Source organism: Ctenopharyngodon idella, chromosome 1 (assembly GCF_019924925.1).
Source record: "Ctenopharyngodon idella isolate HZGC_01 chromosome 1, HZGC01, whole genome shotgun sequence".
Classification (NCBI taxonomy): Eukaryota; Metazoa; Chordata; class Actinopteri; order Cypriniformes; family Xenocyprididae; genus Ctenopharyngodon; species Ctenopharyngodon idella.
In genome coordinates, this window is record NC_067220.1 from 23837064 (window position 1) to 23859668 (window position 22605).

Consider the following 22605-nt stretch of genomic DNA (forward strand, 5'->3'; position numbering starts at 1 on the left):
CAGTCCATTTTAATTGAGCCTTGGCCCAGAGAAAACGCCTGTGCTTCTGGATCATGTTTAGATATGGCTTCTTTTTTGACCTATAGAGTTTTAGCCGGCAACGGCGAATGGCACGGTGGATTGTGTTCACCGACAATGTTTTCTGGAAGTATTCCTGAGTAATGGAAATTCCTGTTGTGATTTCCATTACAGTAGCATTCCTGTATGTGATGCAGTGCCGTCTAAGGGCCCGAAGATCACGGGCATCCAGTATGGTTTTCCGGCCTTGACCCTTACGCATAGAGATTGTTCCAGATTCTCTGAATCTTTGGATGATATTACGCACTGTAGATGACGATAACTTCAAACTCTTTGCAATTTTTCTCTGAGAAACTCCTTTCTGATATTGCTCCACTATTTTTCGCCACAGCATTGGGGGAATTGGTGATCCTCTGCCCATCTTGACTTCTGAGAGACACTGCCACTCTGAGAGGCTCTTTTTATACCCAATCATGTTGCCAATTGACCTAATAAGTTGCAAATTGGTCCTCCAGCTGTTCCTTATATGTACATTTAACTTTTCCGGCCTCTTATTGCTACCTGTCCCAACTTTTTTGGAATGTGTAGCTCTCATGAAATCCAAAATGAGCCAATATTTGGCATGACATTTCAAAATGTCTCACTTTCAACATTTGATATATCTATATTCTATTGTGAATAAAATATAAGTTTATGAGATTTGTAAATTATTGCATTCCTTTTTTATTCACAATTGTCCCACAGTGCCACAGTGTCCCAACTTTTTTGGAATCGGGTTTGTATCTTTTTACTTCAAAATAGAAACTTTTACTACAAATCTAAAAACACTGTGTCCACAAATCCACATGAAATGACAAAATTAAAAATAACAGCCATTCATCAAAAGTGCTCAGATGAGATTTTGTTTCATCTATGGTCAGAAGAAAAAAAATAAGGTTGGGGGATGAGGCATCATCCCCCAACCAACCCCTAACAAAGACATAAATGCAAAGAACACATCAGTTCATAAATTAAACAAATACAATCAATGAATAATGTGGAATCATATAGAAATCAATGACTAATAGATTACTGAAACATGACATAGCCTACCTTTTAAAGTTTTCTCCATGCAATTTGATGGAAATTTGTAATATAATTGAATTGTATAAATCAGAACAAACAGACAGAAATATTTTTTGAGTGTTAACATCAAATTGCAGAATAAACTTAAACATCCAGACTGAGTCAGCTTTACTGTACACTGTACTGTTTATACTGCATGTTTAAGCCCCGTTATATTCTGCATCAATCCCAATAGCCCTTTTCAAGCACTGTGTGATTAGTTCACTTCAGTATTTTGTGCTGCTTCATAAATATATGTATTGCAAAAGATCATGTTGATAAATAGGTTTATAACACATTTTCGTGTCGCAACATGTTGTCTGCTGAGTTCCATGCGAGCCGTGCAGCAAAACTCACCCTCAAAAGAGTGAGGACAAATCAAGTATTAACAAGGTTTAAAAAGCTTGTGTCAATCTATCATTCACAGCCCATAATGAGATAAAAAAAACATATATATTTATCGATAGTTTTTTGCTTGCTAGCACAAAAATACCGCAGACATTTATTTACCCATGAAAGGCAAAAATTGTGATTGTTATGATTCCTGTCTTCTGTTCCCCTGTCTTGTATTTAAGGACTTTTAAGTTTATGTTTTCTGTTCCTATTGTTTCTGTGTTCTCTTCTTGTGTTCAGTTCCTGTTTGCTTTGTCGCTTCTTCGATTTTGTAGTTACCCTTGTTTGTCTCCATAGTTACCCTGATTAGTTCTCACCTGTTGTTCCTAAGTCCTCATTTCCCTGTGTATTTATACCCCTGTGTTTCAGTTGTCTTTTTTCAGTCATTGTCTTTGCATGTGTTTGTGAAGCTATTGCTTTCTTGTCCAAGGGGATTTTGTTTCTGTTCCTGGTTTGGATTTTCAGTGTGGATTACCTTTGTTTTTGTGAATGAACTGGATTAATTGTAGTGATGGTGAAATGAAGCTTTGCAATGCACCAAGGGCTTTCCCATCAACTGTATCTTAAAATGGTTCATTACTCTAAGCTTCTTTTTTTTAACACTGTGCACACTAACGACATCTTGTGGTCAAAAGGTGGAAAAGCTGCCTTTGGTCCCATATGACCCAGCCATTTTTGATTGTTTCATATAATAAATAATTTTGTGCTATGGAAAACAAATGCAATAAAAAAATAATTAGTCTATATAAATACTCTTTTACGTGTCATGGTACTTACACATGAATTACACATGAATTCTTATCAAAGAATAATTTTTTGAATCAGAATAGAAGCAGTCACGTGGTTGTGTGCAAAACAAAGCTTCGGACGTCACGTGGTTATGGCAAAATAAATTAAGCTTCGGTACAGTGCTTCACTGTGAGATGTTTTGTTTTTATGATACAAGCTTCGAAGCCTCGGTGTCGAACGTCACATCACTAATTAATAGGGATGTAACAATATCAAAATCTCATGATACGATAATATCTCGATCTGATATGATCCACGATATTATATTTATTGCGATATTTAAAAAAAAGATAAATGAAGACTGTCAAATCAAACAGAAACTTCCAGTGTAGTGTTTTCAGTTTTCATAATAAGGAAAAAAATGTAAACAATCAATTAAAAATAGTATTAAGAGGGAAAAAATGCATAATACTCAACTCCCTTTGTGTTTATTATATATGTAAAATGAGTTTAACAGACTTTTAATCTCAAGAAATTCACTAACACTTTACAAATAAGGTTCATTAGTTAACATTAGTTAGGATCATGTTCGTACAGTCTGACAAGCAACAATCGTAAAGGACTATTATAAATCGCACAGTGTGCACCCGGCTTAACATGAGGGCTTTTCAGTGCATTCATTGTTATAATATTCATGAGGTGAGATGTCTCTATTAAAGGATACGATCCTCGCACTTCGTTCTGGATAAGAACCTGTTCTCGGCTCCCAACCCTAGTTACCACTTCCCTCCGTTCTGCTCCACTGGGCTGAAAAAAAACTACACTTTTTGCCCGTAAGACATATAGTTTCAGACAGTCGTGTGACCACAATGATATCGAGACAATTTTGCTATTGCGATACCACGATATTGATAATACCATTACATCCCTACTAATTAATTGTGTGATGTGTCTCTGGGCCCATTCTACTTAAGCCAGCTGTGGGGCAGGACTTTGAGGTATTCCTAATGCTAAACACCTGCAGAAAATTATAATGCTGTTTAATTTGTTTGTAAGGCTTCAATTAACAGTTGATTGGGAAGTAAAGCGTATGTTTCGGTTGTAAGTTGCATTTTTCTTTTGATAATTTGTTAGGCGTAGCAGAAATGTAAACTATGACTTCCAAAATTGAAGTTTATTCATAATCCGTCAGATCTTTTAAATGAGTGATTGAAAGCATAGTCGCTCGACCGGAAGGCTCTCGCAGGATCCGACGGGAGTTCAGTACTCAAGGCATTGGACGGGTGAGTCTCACTGACTGACAGAGAAAGTATAGGCGTTTGACCGGGAGGGCTCTTGCAGCATCCGATGGGAGTTCAATGCTCATGGCATCGGATGGGTAAGCCCTGCCTGAAGTTGAATATAGAAAGCGTGGCTGCTTGAATGAAAATCAAGCAACCAATTTTTCTGTGGGCTAGTTAGCCAATGAGGGTTTGGTGGGCTTTTTAATGTGGAACCAATTCGTCCTGATGTAGCTTTTTAAAGCGTCTTAATCGGCCATCGCCTGAGAACTTGGATCTGCTGCTGGGAGAGGCTTTTTTGGGCTGCTGTGTTTGCTGCCCTGATGCGAAAAAGATTGAGTGGAGAAAATTTTTGTTGGAAGGCCCGATTGTAGGAGAACAGATTTTAGGTGTTTTTTTTAATGTTTTGTCGGAGTCATTTATGAATAAAGGTTCAAAAGGGGATTTAGCATGAAAGCTTCTGAACTGTAGGTAGGTGAAAAGAGATTGGTATGGTTGGATTGCTGATGAGATGTTGAAAATATAAATAAAATGTCTAGTTCTGTCATGAAACTCTAGATGGCACATGCTGATGGGTCCTTAACACAAACTGATGATATTCTCGGCGTTAACTACGTGGCACAAGTTGATTGGTTCATGTCACATCTGCAGCCAATTAGCTTATTACGAAGAAAGTGTAAAACTCTTGCAGTTCAAAAAGCTTACACTACATCCTACATCTTCCCTATTCAACTTGCAGAAAAAGCGTAACTGATGCGGTGCCAGTTTACACTTTCTTAGTAACTTGAATACAGAAGGTGGTCTGGCAGAAGCTAGATATTTCACTGCAAAATTTGTTAAATATGGATTTTTTTTTTTTTTTACACAAACGCATCACTTCGCTTCAGAAGGCCTTTATTAACCCCCGAAGTCATGTAGAGTACACGTTTATGATGGATGGATGTGGATGGAAACACTTTCTTCAGCTCATACTCACATTTACACTGCAAGTCTTAATGCACAGATCTGATATTTTGACCATATCCGATTTTTTGGCCCGCCTGCTTACATTTACTTTAGACATGAATGGTATCCGATATCTGTGTTTACATTAATTCCCGCCCAAAATGATAGTCGGTGATCGCTTTACTACGCACATGGTAGAACCTCGGGTTTTGAATGCCTGTGCTATTAAAATTATTTATATATTCCACATGGCCATGATCATTTGCCAACATGGACAGGTTAATAGCCATCATGGATGTTTTGCAGCGCGAAATCTGACGGATATATCTGAACAGATATAGACTGAAAAAAGGTAATTTTGACGTCATGTGCAAACCTATTGTGTAAGATTCTTTGGCAGGAAAAAAAAATAAAAAAATGAAGATTTGTTTGCAGCCCTGATAGAATACTATAATAATTCCCCTCATTTTATGAGAAGCCGCCACATCAGGTCACAGAAATAAGTTATTTCAGTTATTTCAAAATTACAATCAGAAGCACAGCTCACTTACTTTTAATGAAAATATCGAAATGTTAGCCATACTGATTCAACAAAGAATTAAGCGGTAAAGCACAGTTCTATCCTTTATTGCATGTGCTGGGGCATCACCCTAGTAGTTTGAAAAGTGCCGGGTCTAAAGCCAGCTCACTTTGACCTAAGTGGTCAAAAGTGTGCAAGCTTAAAACGTTTTACACCTGTATTTAGCGTCTTCACTTGTGATCCGATCGACCAAAACAGATCTTAATACTAGGTATAAACAGGGCCATACTTCTATTTAGACACAATATTGAGCATACCCTCTCCATATCCATTCAAAGTAATGTGGCACACTGAGTTCTGTTTGTGATGTTAAGGGTGAAAGTTCAACATTTCAGAATCATGTTTGGACTCATGGGTTCAGCACAATGTCCAAGTTAATTTGGAAGTTGTTTGGAAAGTGAATAATGCATTGATAAAACCATAAAGACACTTATAAAGCTGTGAATTTTTAGACATCAGACTGCAAATAAGAGTGGGCCATACTGATCTCAACAGCCAATCATGTCACTGGAATAGGAAAAAGCCAATTTTCAAATCCCTCCTGCTTAGGATAAAAAGGTTCTCTTTGGAAACCAAAAGGCTTTGAACTCTTTGAAGCTCTAAAAAACTAAAACTGAAGCTCAGAAGCTAACAGAAACAAACAAACAAAAAAAAAATTCTGAAAGAAGGGAAGTTTGGGGAGTTCTGCGACATTAACACAAACAACGACAACAAGCATAGGCCTTCACAAGCAAACCTTCTCTTCCAAGACTCTTCCATCTGCAAGTTCCAGACTGTCAGGACCTTTACCAAGGTAGCTTCATCTGCATGTTCCAGACTACAAGGACCTTCTTGGTGCTCCAGAAGTTCAGCATCATCCAGCTCTTCATGTTAAAGGCTGTTTACAACCAGTGGAAGCCCAGCACAACCAGCGGAAATTGTCGGCCACCACTGGAATCACCACTTGACCAAGCAAAATGTAAATATCATTTTACCAAACTGCTTTCCAGAGACTTGTATTGTCAGTATGTGATTCTGCATAGCTGATGTCAGTTAATAAAGAATCATTCAGTTAATTTGTTGAATTCAGAATAAGGTGATTCACCTTATTAGTTTCAGAGAAACAGTTTATCTTTCCTTGAGATAACTCTGCCATAGTAACATCCAACTTAATCACCTGCATTTATCAATCTTATGCACTTTATTTCATTATCCATTCATGCCACTCATTTAGTAGTTGTTATTTTTGTACATAAAATTTCTGAAAACCTCCCTCCAATTTACATAACAGTTATTTATTCAATCACCCATGACTGTTCTTTTACTGTTAAGGTGAAATTCCTTAGCTGGCACCCAGAGGTAAGGGTGGTCATCTGACATTTTCACAGGGTTTAGAATGACAATAACTCAGGGTTAAGCACAGTGTGAAAGTCATTAAAATATTATTCATTAAAATAGGAAAACCTTTGGAACACCCTGTAAGTGCCATTTACTCAGAATCAGCAACTAGAATAGTAACAATAAGGATTTTTTTTTTTTAATAAAATCTGCGACTTAACCACTAATGCACAAAATTATTTTAAAACATTTATTCAAAGTACTGACATTCTAAACAAGAAAGCAGAAAAATTCTAGATATTCTTAAAAAAATAAAATAAAATAAAAATTCACAGAATCACAGACACAACAAATGAGAACACATGCAAGTTCCACATAAAACTTTAAAAAAAAAAAAAAAAAAAAGGAAATGACTACATTAATAGTAAGCAGTAAGCAATCTACTACCTTGGTTTAGGATATTTTGTCAAGTACAAGCTGATTCAATGGCATTTCATAATTTATGACAGTGTTTCACATTAACACAGGGCCTGGCTCATGCCATTTCTGTCCATATTAGACATAAATGGTCATTTGGTCATTTATCAGAAATCATGAGTCAATGTGCTCTGATCTGTACATATGTTAGCATAATTTCCAGAGAAAACAAATATTAGTATCTACGTCGCTTGTTGTTCAGCCCATCAAAGTTGCTCCCGACTGGACTTCCTCTCCCAAAGCCACTTTGGCCAACCACACCTGGAACAGGACCTGCCCCAACCACCATGGGCGAATGCTGCTGCTGCTGAGGGGAGTCAACACCAGTCCGCCCACCCACGGGAGACCCCATCGGAAGAGCTCCTCCTTCAGAAAACCGCTCATTATGCTGGATTAAAAATAGGAAGGGCATGTTTGTAGCAAGCAAATGTTACATGCAAAAATATGTTGCCATTTTACATTAACCATACAACATTTAGTTGTTGCAGAAACAAGAAGTCCAAAAATGAGCAAAAATAAATGTTTTCTTGGTAACACTTTCTATAAAGCCTTCTATAATGCATTATAAGGGTATTCTTAATGCATTATGCCTTATAAACAACCTTATAATATGCTGTATCGTCTGATTGAATAATATTAACAATACAATATAATACTTAGCTATTTGTGGTTATAACTTTTAAGAGTATGATGCATTATAACACCAGATGAAGCCTGCATTCATAATGCATCATAATGGTATTCTTAACGCATCATAATGCAAACACAATGCCTTATAAAAAGCCTATAATGTGTTGCATCATCTAATGAATATTCATAACAGTAATAATACTTACCTCTTTGTGGTTATAACTATTAAGATTATGATGATTTATAACACACAATGAACATAATTTTATCCACTTAAGTTATAGAGTAATATATATCCCATAGTTTCATATTTTACTGTCCCAAGTCTCATCTTGACATTGTAAGATCTGCACAGTATAATACTACATCTTATGAGTGGGCTTTTACTGCTTAAAGTGACTTCTAATAAACATCTAAAAACCTTTATAATGTGGTAATAATATTTATACATGGTCTTTGTCTGCTTTAAGTAACAAAAGTTAGGTATTCTTATAAACATCCATAAGATATCATGAATGGGTTATAAGACATTTCCCTTAGGGTAAAAAGTTGTGTGGAAAACACAAAACCTACTTTTTTGTACGTTTGGATAAATGCTGAAACATACAATATGGATGTGTTTTTTGATCAACATTTGATCATAGCATTATTAAATTTTTACACCTAAAACATCAAACTCAGCTGAATCATTTTCCCTTTTACCATTTATAGACATATTTTAGATCCCTAAACCCTACCCAAACCTAAAGCATTTTATAGAGAATATAAAAATACAATGTAATGGACAGAAATGTGTAGTAAAATGACAATTTTAGAAACAGTATAGCATTAAAAAAAAAGATATTTTGAGCCGCTAATCCCACTCCTACCTCTAAACATACCCATAACTATTTCTTAAAAATATACAGTTATAAAGAAAAGCATAATAGACAGACAATTGTAATCATGATAATTTATTTTTTGCAAAAATGTCAAAAGTAGTTCAAATGATGATGTTATGGTTTTGTATGTTTTGGTGTATTTTATGGTTGTACAAACAAAATAAATATTACATGACAATGTATAAGTGATTACAGAAATATTATTCATGTTAAGGTTTTAAAGTGTAGGCCAGTTTAACATTATGTAATCCTTAAAAACAAGTGCAGCATAAGTCACGAAAAGAGTGAATGCTATTTCATATTAGTAGAATGAGTAAACTACATTTAATATATGCGACTGAAAATACCCATATGCCTTCAATAGAATCAAAACATTATTGCACGATTTTAATATTTATAAATTTAAATGTTTACACATTTGTACATCTTGTTCATTCGTAAGTAGTGTACATTTTAACGCTGTCAATACGTAAATAATTAGTGAAAGTAAGTGTGTAAAAAATGTAAGTGTGGTAGAACAACACTATGTAAAAAATAATATTTAGAAGTGTCATTATAAGCATGGTATGAAGACCATGCTTATAATGATTTATAGGCCCATTTATACTTATAAGTAAGTATTACTATTCTATAAACATATTTATAAAGACTCATTAAGACCTATACTGCATTATAAGAACAGTTATAGATACATTTATATTATTTTTATAATTACTTACAGGTGCTGGTCATATAATTAGAATATCATCAAAAAGTTGATTTATTTCACTAATTCCATTCAAAAAGTGAAACTTGTATATTATATTCATTCATTACACACAGACTGATATATTTCAAATGTTTATTTCTTTTAATTTTGATGATTATAACTGACAACTAAGGAAAATCACAAATTCAGTATCTCAGAAAATTAGAATATTACTTAAGACCAATACAAAGAAAGGATTTTTAGAAATCTTGGCCAACTGAAAAGTATGAACATGAAAAGTATGAGCATGTACAGCACTCAATACTTAGTCAATACTTAGTCCTTTTGCCTGAATTACTGCAGCAATGCGGCGTGGCATGGAGTCGATCAGTCTGTGGCACTGCTCAGGTGTTATAAGAGCCCAGGTTGCTCTGATAGTGGCCTTCAGCTCTTCTGCATTGTTGGGTCTGGCATATCGCATCTTCCTCTTCACAATACCCCATAGATTTTCTATGGGGTTAAGGTCAGGCGAGTTTGCTGGCCAATTAAGAACAGGGATACCATGGTCCTTAAACCAGGTACTGGTAGCTTTGGCACTGTGTGCAGGTGCCAAGTCCTGTTGGAAAATGAAATCTGCATCTCCATAAAGTTGGTCAGCAGCAGGAAGCATGAAGTGCTCTAAAACTTCCTGGTATATGGCTGCGTTGACCTTGGACCTCAGAAAACACAGTGGACCAACACCAGCAGATGACATGGCACCCCAAACCATCACTGACTGTGGAAACTTTACACTGGACCTCAAGCAACGTGGATTGTGTGCCTCTCCTCTCTTCCTCCAGACTCTGGGACCCTGATTTCCAAAGGAAATGCAAAATTTACTTTCATCAGAGAACATAACTTTGGACCACTCAGCAGCAGTCCAGTCCTTTTTGTCTTTAGCCCAGGCGAGACGCTTCTGACGCTGTCTGTTGTTCAAGAGTGGCTTGACACAAGGAATGCGACAGCTGAAAGCCATGTCTTGCATATGTCTGTGCGTAGTGGTTCTTGAAGCACTGACTCCAGCTGCAGTCCACTCTTTGTGAATCTCCCCCACATTTTTGAATGGGTTTTGTTTCACAATCCTCTCCAGGGTGCGGTTATCCCTATTGCTTGTACACTTTTTTCTACCACATCTTTTCCTTCCCTTCGCCTCTCTATTAATGTGCTTGGACACAGAGCTCTGTGAACAGCCAGCCTCTTTTGCAATGACCTTTTGTGTCTTGCCCTCCTTGTGCAAGGTGTCAATGGTCGTCTTTTGGACAACTGTCAAGTCAGCAGTCTTCCCCATGATTGTGTAGCCTACAGAACTAGACTGAAAGACCATTTAAAGGCCTTTGCAGGTGTTTTGAGTTAATTAGCTGATTAGAGTGTGGCACCAGGTGTCTTCAATATTGAGCATTTTTCACAATATTCTAATTTTCTGAGATACTGAATTTGTGATTTTCCTTAGTTGTCAGTTATAATCATCAAAATTAAAAGAAATAAACATTTGAAATATATCAGTCTGTGTGTAATGAATGAATATAATATACAAGTTTCACTTTTTGAATAGAATTAGTGAAATAAATCAACTTTTTGATGATATTCTAATTATATGACCAGCACCTGTATAAGCCATGCATTTGCTTTTTCAATGTGCATGCTCATAAACCATTGTACACTGATTTATAAATGATCATATATAAAATAGTTCCAGAGACATTTGTTTGCTGTACCAATTAGTTATTATGTCTTTAATGGCTAATGTTTGCATTAGAGGTCATGAATTTTAATTTTGATTTGTTAAAATCTATATCTCCTCAGCCATATGCATGGTATTGCTTATAGCAGTTTGGAATTATATTTTAAAAATATTGTTGCAGTGTTTTGCTAGTAACATTAAAAAAAGATACATTTTTTCCAACTGTATAAATGATTTCTGTTTTATTATTATTATTATTATTATTTTATTACAGGAATTATTGTTCATTAGTTACATTTACAAGTAAGCAACTTAAAAATGTATAATGAGCACATCTTCATGATTTCTTAACATTTGATTTAGGAAAATTGTGTCCTATATATTCACTTTACTTAAAGCCATCAATGATGCATTTATAGAGATTAGTAACTGTATTATTACTTACAATAAGTATAATTAGTTAATAAGTATTTATTAACAACACAGCTATTAACAATATATTCACTAATTTGACAGAAATAAATCTGAATAAAAAGTCATTGTAACTATAATATAATAACATTATAGCAATGCAGGTTGCATCTTTATAAATACATTAATGGAACCATACGACTGACTAATTAATACTTATAAATCAGTGTATAATGGATTATGAACGTGCATTGAAAAGGAAAATGCATGACTTATAAGTAATTATAAAAATAATATAAATGTAACTATAACTGTTCTTATAATGTGGTATAGGTCTTAATGAGTCTTTATAAATATGTTTATAAAATAGTAATACTTGCTTATACATAAGTATAAATTGAGCTATAATTCATTATAAGCATGGTCTTCATAGAAAGTATTATGCTGGGTACACACTACAAGATAATCGGGCTGATTTTGGGCTGATTTCTCCCCTTCCGACAATCCTAGGTATGTCCGGATTATCTTGATGGTTCTACAGATTATCTTATCAGATTTTCCTGTGGTGTGAGGTGTGTTAAGAGTGGCTGAATCTGCTCAGAAGAACATCGGAGGCTCCCTGATCGCGAATCAGAATCCTGAAGTGTGTTGGGAACCCCAAGGACAAACGTGCGCACGCTATGGAGATTATGACGTGAAACTAAACAATATCCAATCAGAAAGCGATCTGACAGAAGACAGAAGCATAACAAACGCAATCATGGCGCAACATCAAGTTAAATGGATTTGGACAGCAGAGATGGAGGATCAGCTTGACAATTTGTGGCAACAGCACGAGTATTTATATAAAGTGTCTTGTAAAACATACCAAAATCATTCCAAACACTATCAATGCAATTTCTTTCTGCATATCGTCCATCATGTTTATTCTGAAGTCTCAAGAGATTTTGCGAGATTTCTCGTGTTCACAGTTGGGACTCTGGTTGAAAATCTGTTAGTGTGTGGTGTGCTGTGTTCGTCACATCATGGCACACCACACACTATAGGAGCAAAACGGTTAAATCTAGGATTTTTTGTCCTCATGTGTGTGGTCTCTCACACTTTGAAAATCTTTTAGTGTGTACCCAGCATTACCCAATTATGTTTATTTTGTTATAAATCATCATATTCTTAATAGTTATAACTACAAATAGGTAAGTATTATTACTGCTGTTATGATTATTCATGAGATGATACAATACATTATAATATACCCTATGTATAATATAAATACCCTTATGATGCTTTATAAATTCAGGGTTCATCTGGTTTTATAATGAATCATACTCTTAAAGTGCCCCTATTATGGATTTTTTAAATTTACCTTTCATGTAAGTGTGTAACATAGCTCTAAGTGAATGAAAACATCTGGCAAAGTTTTAAGTCTGAAAACGCACTGTATATAAAGTTATTGTCTCTCAAAAGAGAGTCGACCCTGAGTCAATTAAATGAGTCGTTTGTAAAACGAATCCCAAGCCGTTTCATTGTGATGTCGAAAGACGAAATATTAGCATATTGCCTGCCTAGTTATTGCACACGCAAACACCAGGGAAAACTTGAAACCCCTCAAACACTGCCAATACGTGAAGAATCAGTGGTTAAAGTTCATCTTTACAACGATACCACAGCAGTATAACCCGAACCTTGTGCTGTGTTCCTCTCATTTTACTGATGACTGCTTCTTCAACCTAAATGTGCTCAACGAGGAATTTGCAAGCCGGTTGTTATTGAAGGATGGGTCAGTACCCAGTTTAGTTGGACCAGCTTCTTCCTCTTCCGAATCACAACCTGTAAGTATGATTAATAATTGTTGCTGTTATGTTCTCTGTAGCATGCACAATATGTATTTAGTTGTGTGTGTGTTGTGTATGCTGCACAGCTTGTAGGTCTCCGGCTAACCAGCTAACAGCAGTATGTGTTTGCTCGCAATTGTCTAGAAACGTGTCAAATGTTTGTCATTGTTATTACTTCGAGTTATGATAAAGAATAGAGCAATGCGTTGGTGTACAACTGCAGTGCTTTAACAATACGTTTCTGCGTTGAGCTAACGCATACACCGTGACTGTTTGGGTGTTTGCCACCGAGCTGTGGGCTAGACAAACAAGGTAAAAATAAATGCATATTATAAGACAATGAAAGTGTTTTTTTGACTTTGCATGCATGTAAACCTGTTGTTGGAGACTCCCAAAACAAAAATAGGATCCTTTCAAATGCCATAATATGAGCACTTTAAAAGTTATAACAACAAATAGCTAAGTATTATAATGTATTATAACTACTGTTATGATTATTTATCAGTTGATACATGTTATAATGTTGTTTATAAAGCATTATGTATGCATTATAATGCATTAAGAATACACTTATAATGCATTATAAATACAGGCTTCAAAGTGTTATCATTTTTTTTTGTTTTGTTTTGTTTTTCCCCAGAAAGTTCAATGGATGAATAGGATAAGCCGTGGAGCCCATGAATACCCAAAAAAAAGGGAGGAAAAAAAAAAAAAAAAAAAAAAAATCAAACAATCAATTAGCACATTAGAAACGTAATGCCTGCAGAATCTCAATGAGAACAAGAATAAAACGCACAAAGAGAGAGATACCTTAATTTTGGTATATCTTGGAAACATACACTGGTACTTTCACATTTTAAATTTTATTTTAACTTCCATGACATAGTACACAATGCCATGACGTTCTACGCTATGCCATGACATACTATGCTATGTCCTACGTTATAATGCATGGTACGTCATGTCATTGTGTACTACGTTACTAAGTTAATGCTTTTTAGACGCAAGTTGAATGCATGTGGCTGTCTTGCTGAAAGCTCATTATTTTACTTTATAAAGTTTTAAATAAGGATATTTGTCTTACACAAACGCATCGATTCACTTCAGAAGGCCTTTATTAACCCCCGGAGCCGCGTGGAGCACGTTTTATGATCGATGGATGCACTTTTTTTGGGTTTCAAAATCTCATCCTCCAATCACTCCAATTATAAAGCTTGAAAGAGCCACGATATTTTTTTAATATAACTCTATATATAACTCAATAAAAATCAATATAATTCGTCCGTAGGTAATCACAGCGTGCTGATATACAGCCATATCGCACGTCTACGAGTGTGATATTGCATTTATACAACAGTTCGACAGCACGAGTGTGTAAATAAATAAGAAATAACAACAGAGTGTCTTTAAAACCCCCTTTTGTGCAGCACTACTTCTTTCCGCCACGGATTCAAATCTCAAGTTGACAGTTGGACCAAGCCTCTGTTACTAATTCTAAAACGTCACTTTAGAACTAGTAACGAAGGAATGTTGAGTCCCTCCATTGAAATGCATTGTATTTTGTACAGTATTATTGAGAGAGAGAGAGAGAGAGAGAGAGAGAGAGAGAGAGAGATCGCCTGAGCGAGCATTACCTGTCTGAAATAACATTCATTCTTCGGGTCGATGTCTATAATATTATATCCATTATAAAAGTCCGTTTGAATGTCCGCTGAAGAAAGCGATCTTTGTAACTTATTTGTCCTTTTTACAGCTAAGGGATTTTTCCGTAACATACAGCAAACAACTTCCTTTGCAAAAGTTCCTTTCAATTTAAAAGTCTCTTGCGACTTACTTATTGAATGAGTCTCATTCATTTGTAAAGTTTGCCTCCATCTAATGGCGTATTAATGTAACTTTCACTCAATCCATATTACGCACTATTTATTGAACATCAAACAAAAAAAAAAATTACCATTATAAATGACAGTAGGAACACAATTGTACAGTTCAGTCAAACGTACAAAAGCACTATAGTGTTCCCGTGACAGGTTGTCAAATGTGCTGTGGATAATTACCACATGCCAAAAAATAAATAAATAAAATAAAAGCTACACAGTTGAGAAAATAATGTGGGTGTTCAGGCAGAAACCAGCTTGTATCTCTATATTTCCTAAAAAAAAAAAAAACCTCTATATTTCTTCTTTTTTTTTTTTTTTTTTTAAATAAACAATGCTTTATGCCTGTATGTGGGTTTTACAAATATTTAACGAATGAAAAGGATTTTAAAGAGCTTGTGACAACTCTATTGGGTCCTCTAACTGTCAGTCAAACCTCATAAATCCGCTCCACCTCTATCGCGAATGAAGTGCCGCACGCGGTTTGGAGATCTCTGCTTCTTTGCAATGCAAAGGTAAATAAAGAGCTGATGTTTGAAGAAAAAAAAAAAAAAGTAAAGCGTTTTCTTTGCTCAAGAAACACTATATCTATAAAGGCTAATGTTTTATGTATTTGAAGAGCGGAGAAGAGTCTTCACCTGATATTTCCCGTCTAGTTGTAGCCAATATGCTATGCATATAGAGGAAGTTTAGCCTTAATATTACATTATCAAATTGAACACAGCACAATTCGACTTGCTCTGGAACAAGTAATAGATTAATAAGACCAAAGATTGCCCGTTTTATATACCAAAAATGAATTGTGTCTCATGTTTAACCACTATAAGAGCCAGCGGCAAATCCCCGAAGCACTGGCCGAGATGAAGCTGTTCTCTGCGGTTATACGACCCCTGAATGGACGTTGACGGCCTGGAGCTTACATTTCCCGAAAACGTCTTAAATTGTAAAATAGGCACTATGATTAAATAAAAGTCAAATAATTCATGTCAAAACTACATTCTCGCCTAAAAAACTCTTAAAACTACAGTTCGTGGTACTGCTCCGGGTGTGTGTTCACGGTGTCTGTGTGTTCACAGCGTGTGTGCACTTGGATGGGTTAAATGCAGAGCACAAATTCCTAGTATGGGTCACCATACTTGGCCACTTGTCACTTCACTTCACTTCACTTCAACAAGTGTAGCATTCGCAAAAATATGGTGGATTTGCTCGGCTGCCATGACAGTCGCTTCAAGCAGAGTGATACAAACGGTGAAAAGGTAGGAGTGCTGTTATCACTAAAATATCGCACAGCTATCAGCCAATCAGATTCGAGAACCAGAAAGAACTGTTGTATAAATATTATTATTATATATATATATATATTACACATACAGTATCTAACAAAATTGAGTACACCCCTCACATTTCAGCAACCATTTTATTATATGTTCTCAAGGGACAATACTATAGAAATGAAAATTGGATATACTTTAGAGCAGACAATGTGCAGCTTTTGTAGCAGTACAAATTTACTGTCCTCTGAAAATAACTCAACATACAGCCATTGTTGTCTAAATAACTGGCAACAAAAGTGAGTACACCCTAAGTGAACATGTCAAAACTGTGTCTAAAGTGTCAATATTTTGTGTGAGCACCATTGTTATTTAGCACTGCCTTAATCCTCCTGGGCATGGAATTCACCAGAGCTGCACAGGTTGCTGCTGGAATCCTCTTCCACTTCTCCATAATGACATCATGGAGCTGCTGGATGTTAGACACATGGCGCTTCTCCACCTTCTGCTTGAGGATGCCCCACAGGTGCTCAATGGGGTTCAGGTCTGGAGACATATTTGGCCACTCCATCACCTTACTTTCACCTTCAGCTTTCTCAGCAAGGCAGTTGTCATCTTGGCAGTGTGTTTGGGGTCATTATCATGCCGTTCAGCCCAGTTTCTGAAGGGAGGAAATCATGTTCTGCTTCAGAATGTCACAGTACATGTTGGAATCCATGTTTCCCTCAATGAAGCGGAGCTCCCCAGTACCAGCAGCACTAATGCAGCCCCAGACCATGTTGCTACCACCACCATGCTTGACTCTAGGCAAGACACAATTTTCTTGGTACTCCTCACCAGGGCGTTGCCACACATGCTGGACACCATCTGAGCCAAACAAGTTTGTCTTTGTCTCATCAGACCACAGGACATGGTTCCAGTAATTTATACTCTTGGACAGGTTGTCTTCAGCAAACTGTTTGTGGGCTTTCTTGTGAGCCAGCTTCAGAAGAGGCTTCCTTCTGGGATGACGGCCATGCAAACCAACTTGTTGCAGTGTGCGGCATATGGTCTAAGCACTGACAAGCTGACCTCCTGCTTCTGCAACCTTTAAAGCAATGCTGGCAGCACTCATGCATCTGTTTTTTGAAGCCAGCTTCTGCACCTGACGCACAGCACAAGGTCTTTGATTCAACTTCTTTGGCCTGTTTCGAGTGGAACCCATCTTGGAAAACCTCTCTCTATGACCCTGGCCACTGTGCTGTAACTCAGTTTCATGGTGTTACAGATCTTCTTATAGCCTAGGCCATCTTTGTGGAGAGCAACAATTCTAATTCTCAAATCCTCAGAGAGTTCTTTGTCATGGGGTGCCATGTTGAACATCCAGTGATCAGTATGAGAGAATTGTACTCAAAGCACCAAATTTTAACTGCTCTAATACAAGATCCACACATTTGTATGGTCCTGTCAAGCAGACAAAAACATGAACATGATGAATAGGACATGTGGCTTTGCATGGTTAAACAACATACAACTGTTATCACTTAGGGTGTACTCACTTTTGTTGCCAGCTATTTTGACAATAATGGCTTTATGTTTCAGTTTCAGTTTCAGGGTCTTGGCAATCTTCTTATAGCCTACGCCATCATTATGAGCAACAATTCTTTTTTTTCAGATCCTCAGAGAGTTCTTTGCCATGAGGTGCAATGTTGAACTTCCAGTGACCAGTATGAGAGAGTGAGAGCGATAACACCAAATTTAACACACCTGCTCCCCATTCACACCTGAGATCTTGTAACACTAACGAGTCACATGACACCGGGGAGAGAAAATGGCTAATTGGGCCCAATTTGGACATTTTTGCTTAGGGGTGTACTCACTTTTGTGGCCAGTGGTTTAGACATTAATCCTCTGGGGTCTGAGGATTTTTGGGGCCCTGGAGAAGTTTTGACATGCCCTGACATTTGTGCATTTTTCAGTTGTCCATAAACATATTAATGGAAAAAGTGTCATTACACTGTAAGACCCGCATATTGACCTGCATAATGACCCGCATAATGAGCCCTTTCAGTCAGGTAGGCTATGTGAAAAAACCCTCCGTGATCATGCTAATAACAGTAATACGTTAATATAATGTCCACTCTTGACAAAAAAAACATGATTTTTGTGATCTCATGCATGCACGTATTATTGCACATCACTTGAAGAAAATTTTGTATAGGCCTATTATAGTTTAAATTACAGTACCAGTCAAAAGATTGGATGCATTACTGTTATAATGTTTTTAAAAGAAGTCTCAAGTCTCTAACCAAATAATGGTTTTCTATTTTAATATACTTTGTTAATGTGCAGCTGACAAACTATACATCATTAAAAAGATCTAAGACTCAAGCTTCACATTTTGACCTCTGTTTTACTCTTAAAATCTTATAGTGAGCATAATTTGTTAATAGCCTATGTGTCAGGAGTTATGAATATGAAAAACGGAGTCGTTACCTTTAACAAAACAACATCCATCAGGGCTTTTAGTTTAAAAGCATGCACATTTGGAGAAATATTGATGGATTCTCATATGTTTATGTCAATTTTCTATACAGAGGAGTAACATTTATTCAGTATTTATTGTCATCACTATGAGCGCTGGATACTGTGTTTTCAATTCATACTTGCAGCCGGAGGGCGCTCTGTGCACATTTAGTCCATGACTCAGTGAAGAACAGGCATACCATGTGACATTCCAGGAACTAACAGAGGCTTCCAGAGATCGCTAACCATGACTATACCATTCAGACAAACACTTTTGAAGATAATAAATACACGATTGTGACGATGTATACATGTATTGCCTCTGAATAGCGCTCGCTCCGTGGGCGTGGCCGCATTAGCGGATAATGAGCTGACTCACGGACGTCTGACATGTGTCTCTTTTCATTCAGATTACATAAACAGAGAATATTTGTTTTAGATTTGACTTACACGATTCAAAACCTGACATTTCAACATTTCTTTAAACATGAGTCTAATTTTTTTGTGATTAGTATTCACTAAGTTACACTTAATTTTCGGAGAACTATCAGATTGGCCTTCGTTCAGAGGGAGACGACAGATCACGCGTCATGTTAGTTTTCTTTATTTTGCAAAAAGCACAACATTTTGTTTTTACTCAGTGTAAAAGAAGATATTTCACAGATTAAAATGGTGTATAACTCTTAATTGTATGTGCAAAACTGATGGAGTATTTTGAGTCTCTTTCATACTGATAAGAAAAAAGCACGGTGGTATCGCCGGCGCGACCAGCCGACCCCTGAGTGTTAATGGCTGTGTGTTGAGTTATTTTGAGGGGACAGCAAATTTACAGGTATACAAGCTGTACACTCACCACACTTTTGTAGCAAAGTGTCATTTCTTCAGTGTTGTCACATGAAAAGATAAAATAAAATATTTACAAAAATGTGAGCGTGTACTCACTTCTGTGAGATACTGTATGTATATATATATATATATATATATATATATATATATATATATATATATATAGGTCTAATGATACAAAAACACGTACCTCGGTTTTGAAGTCACGGTTTGATACGGGTTCTGTACAGCAGGAGGAAGAAAACTAAACAAAATTATTATTTTTTTTTTATTAAACTTTTTTTTTAACAAATATGCCTCTGTGTTTAAATAAATTCAATTCTAATTAAAATTATCTTTAGGATAAAAAAATGTATCTCAGCTAATGCTGTAAGCTATGTAGGGAGCCCTTCCTTGCACATTACTATAATATTAAAGGTTACAATTAGCAACAGAGCCCAAATTATTAAATGCAGTTGCTATTTATTTTTATCTATAATCAACCCTCAAAAAAAAAAAAAAAAAAAAAAAAAAAAAAACACAACATAAATTGCACATAAGGCAGGTTTTGCCTGAACTTCTAAATAAAGTTAATTTTCTACTCCACACTTCACTTCATTTTTTTTTTTTCACAACAAGCTGCATATTAATTCATCCATTCAGTTCCACTTAAATGTAGGCCTAATGCTTGACGGTTGGTGACATATATCTTCAGAAAAACTAATGCCAGGGCATTGCCATTGTGACTTACCTAACCTATGATGACTCGACAGCTGAGCCTGAGCACGTCAGCATGGGCATTTCAGTTACTTTAGAGCCTGAGCACGGCCATTTCACTCACGTTGGATGCATCAGCATCACATTTGCATAGGCTGTACTATTCGAATTCGTGATTGGTTGACTGCCAAATCAATATTAAACAGAACGATAAAATAACGTTAATGGCCATTTCAAATAAGCGTTTCTGTTCAGAACGATTAAATATGATTTCTTCGTTCCTGGTTATGTTCCTGTCAAAATTTCATTTCGTTTTCATTCCTTGAACCGGTTCAGAACCCTGCTATTCACGCACCCTCTGCCCAACCGTGGAACCAGGTAGGTGTTGCACCGCACACTCAGACCCTGCTGTGGGCCGCCTCGAACAGAGAGTCCCCCAAGCCGGGTCCCTGTGTTCCACCTTGTTGCCCCAAGGCAGGTACGTCTGTGGTTCCCTTGGTTTCTCTGCTGCCTTTGAGAGCCTGGCTAGCGCTCCCCAGTCCGCTTCGCTGGCTCCTTCAGCACGGTACGGAGCGATCACACTAGTCAAACGAACTGGGCTTTGGGGGTCAAACGCGTACGGGCACGGTTCAGAGCGCCTAGTGTGAGTACACCCTGAATATCACCGTCTTACTGCATTAAGCCACGTTAAACATTAATAGGCTCTATGGAAGAAAAACTATGTACAGACAAGAGCCTATAGAATAACGCGATGCACAAAGTTTCACGTTAAGGGCATTTTCCTACCTTAGAGCTTGTTAAAAAGAAAACAAAATTTCACAGTTATGTTCATATCCGAGGCTTATTTTTATCTGACTGCACATAGTATGCTATATTAAGCTTGTATAGATAGTATGCAAACTATGGAATTTGAAAATGTCTGTTTTTAAATGTTAAAAGTCGATATTGACTTACTACAGACTGATTTACTACAGGTGAAATTGTACCAATACCCCCCTTCATGTATTTACAGTAAACAATTAACGTTATTTTCATAAAATTACTGTAATTCACTAAATAGGTTTTTGGTGACCTTACTACAGGTGAATAATGCAAAATCTCACCTGTAGTAAGTCAGCCTGACTGAATTGTACAATTGTGTTTATCTCCTATTGTCACTTATAATGGCTATTGTGGTTCAATAAATATTTTTCATATAAATAATATGTTGTATTTGGTATTGAGAAAGGGTCCATTAGTGCGTAATATGGATAGAGAAAGTTACATTAATACGCCATTAGATGGCGGCAAAACTTTATGAGTGAATGAGAATCATTCAATGAGTCAGTGGCAAGAGACTTTTAAATTGAAAGGGATATTTGCAAACAAAGGACGTTGTTTTAGCCCTGTGTGTTATGGAAAATTCCCTTAGCTGTAAAATAAAGCAATAAGCAATAAGTGTCACAGAGACGAACTCCGTGATTCCCTCCTCTGACCATCGGAGGGCGCCCTCTCCTGAATACTAACATACACACACACATACACTCACACGCACTACATTTCCCATCTGCCCCGTACCTTGGACTAATCATCACATCCAGCTGCAACCCATTTACTGGACTATTTAAGCCACTCGCAACCTCTCCCTCATTGCGAGGTCTTGTATTGCCACGGTGTACATTTCTGAGCATTTATTATTCTGATTGTCTGCCCGTTGCTGAACCTGTTTGATCCCCGTTTACGATTCTCTGGTGCCTGCCTTTGGACTGTTTATTGTTCACTGGACTGTGATTGTTATCCACCTGCCCTGATCCTCTGCCTGTTCAACGACTAAGATTCTGCCTGTTCCCTTCTATAACTGTCTGCCCCTGTCTGTTTGTACCACGCATTCTGTTAATAAAGCCTGCTGATGGATCCCAACTCATGTGACGGCTCGTTACACCAAGAAGCCATGGTTAACAGTGAATTTATAACCGCTAAGGTGCGTTGTTAGGCACGACGTGGAGCGGAGTGCCTAAAACCCCCTTAGCTGTTATAAATTCACTGTAAACCATGGCTTCACAGGGCTTATTGTTTTTATAAAACAGTTACCACATAATGAAAATATTAAAGCCAAAAAATATGTATCAATGCAACTTTCATGAAGTAAAATCATTAAAAGTCTTCCTTCCGCTGGAAAAAAAATAGTCTCTGACCGTGAACAGCAACATGAAGTTACATTAATTACACCATTAGATGGCGGCAAAGATTGTCTTTATGAGCAAGTCACTCAGTTGCAAAGACTTTTATATTGAAACTTGTTGTGAACATGGAACAAGACACAAATGACAAATGCTTTGACTAGCGCTGTCAGTGTCAGTAGGGCATGGGAAAACCCATTAAATGTTAAAAGGACAAGATCGCAGTGGACATTCAAACGGATTTTT

At 36.7% G+C, this 22605-nt stretch overlaps 1 protein-coding gene across 2 annotated transcripts in view; it reads right to left on the minus strand.

Annotated features, from left to right (window-relative positions):
• Positions 1-6602: 6602 nt before the first annotated feature.
• The window catches only part of pspc1 (paraspeckle component 1), a 75295-nt gene continuing 59292 nt past the window's right edge, over positions 6603-22605 (minus strand). For both annotated transcript variants that reach the window (XM_051896682.1, XM_051896673.1), the window contains one exon: positions 6603-7231. In XM_051896682.1, the coding sequence (XP_051752642.1) occupies positions 7019-7231 (213 nt within the window). In that variant the 3' untranslated portion in view covers positions 6603-7018. The remainder of the gene's footprint in view (positions 7232-22605) is intronic.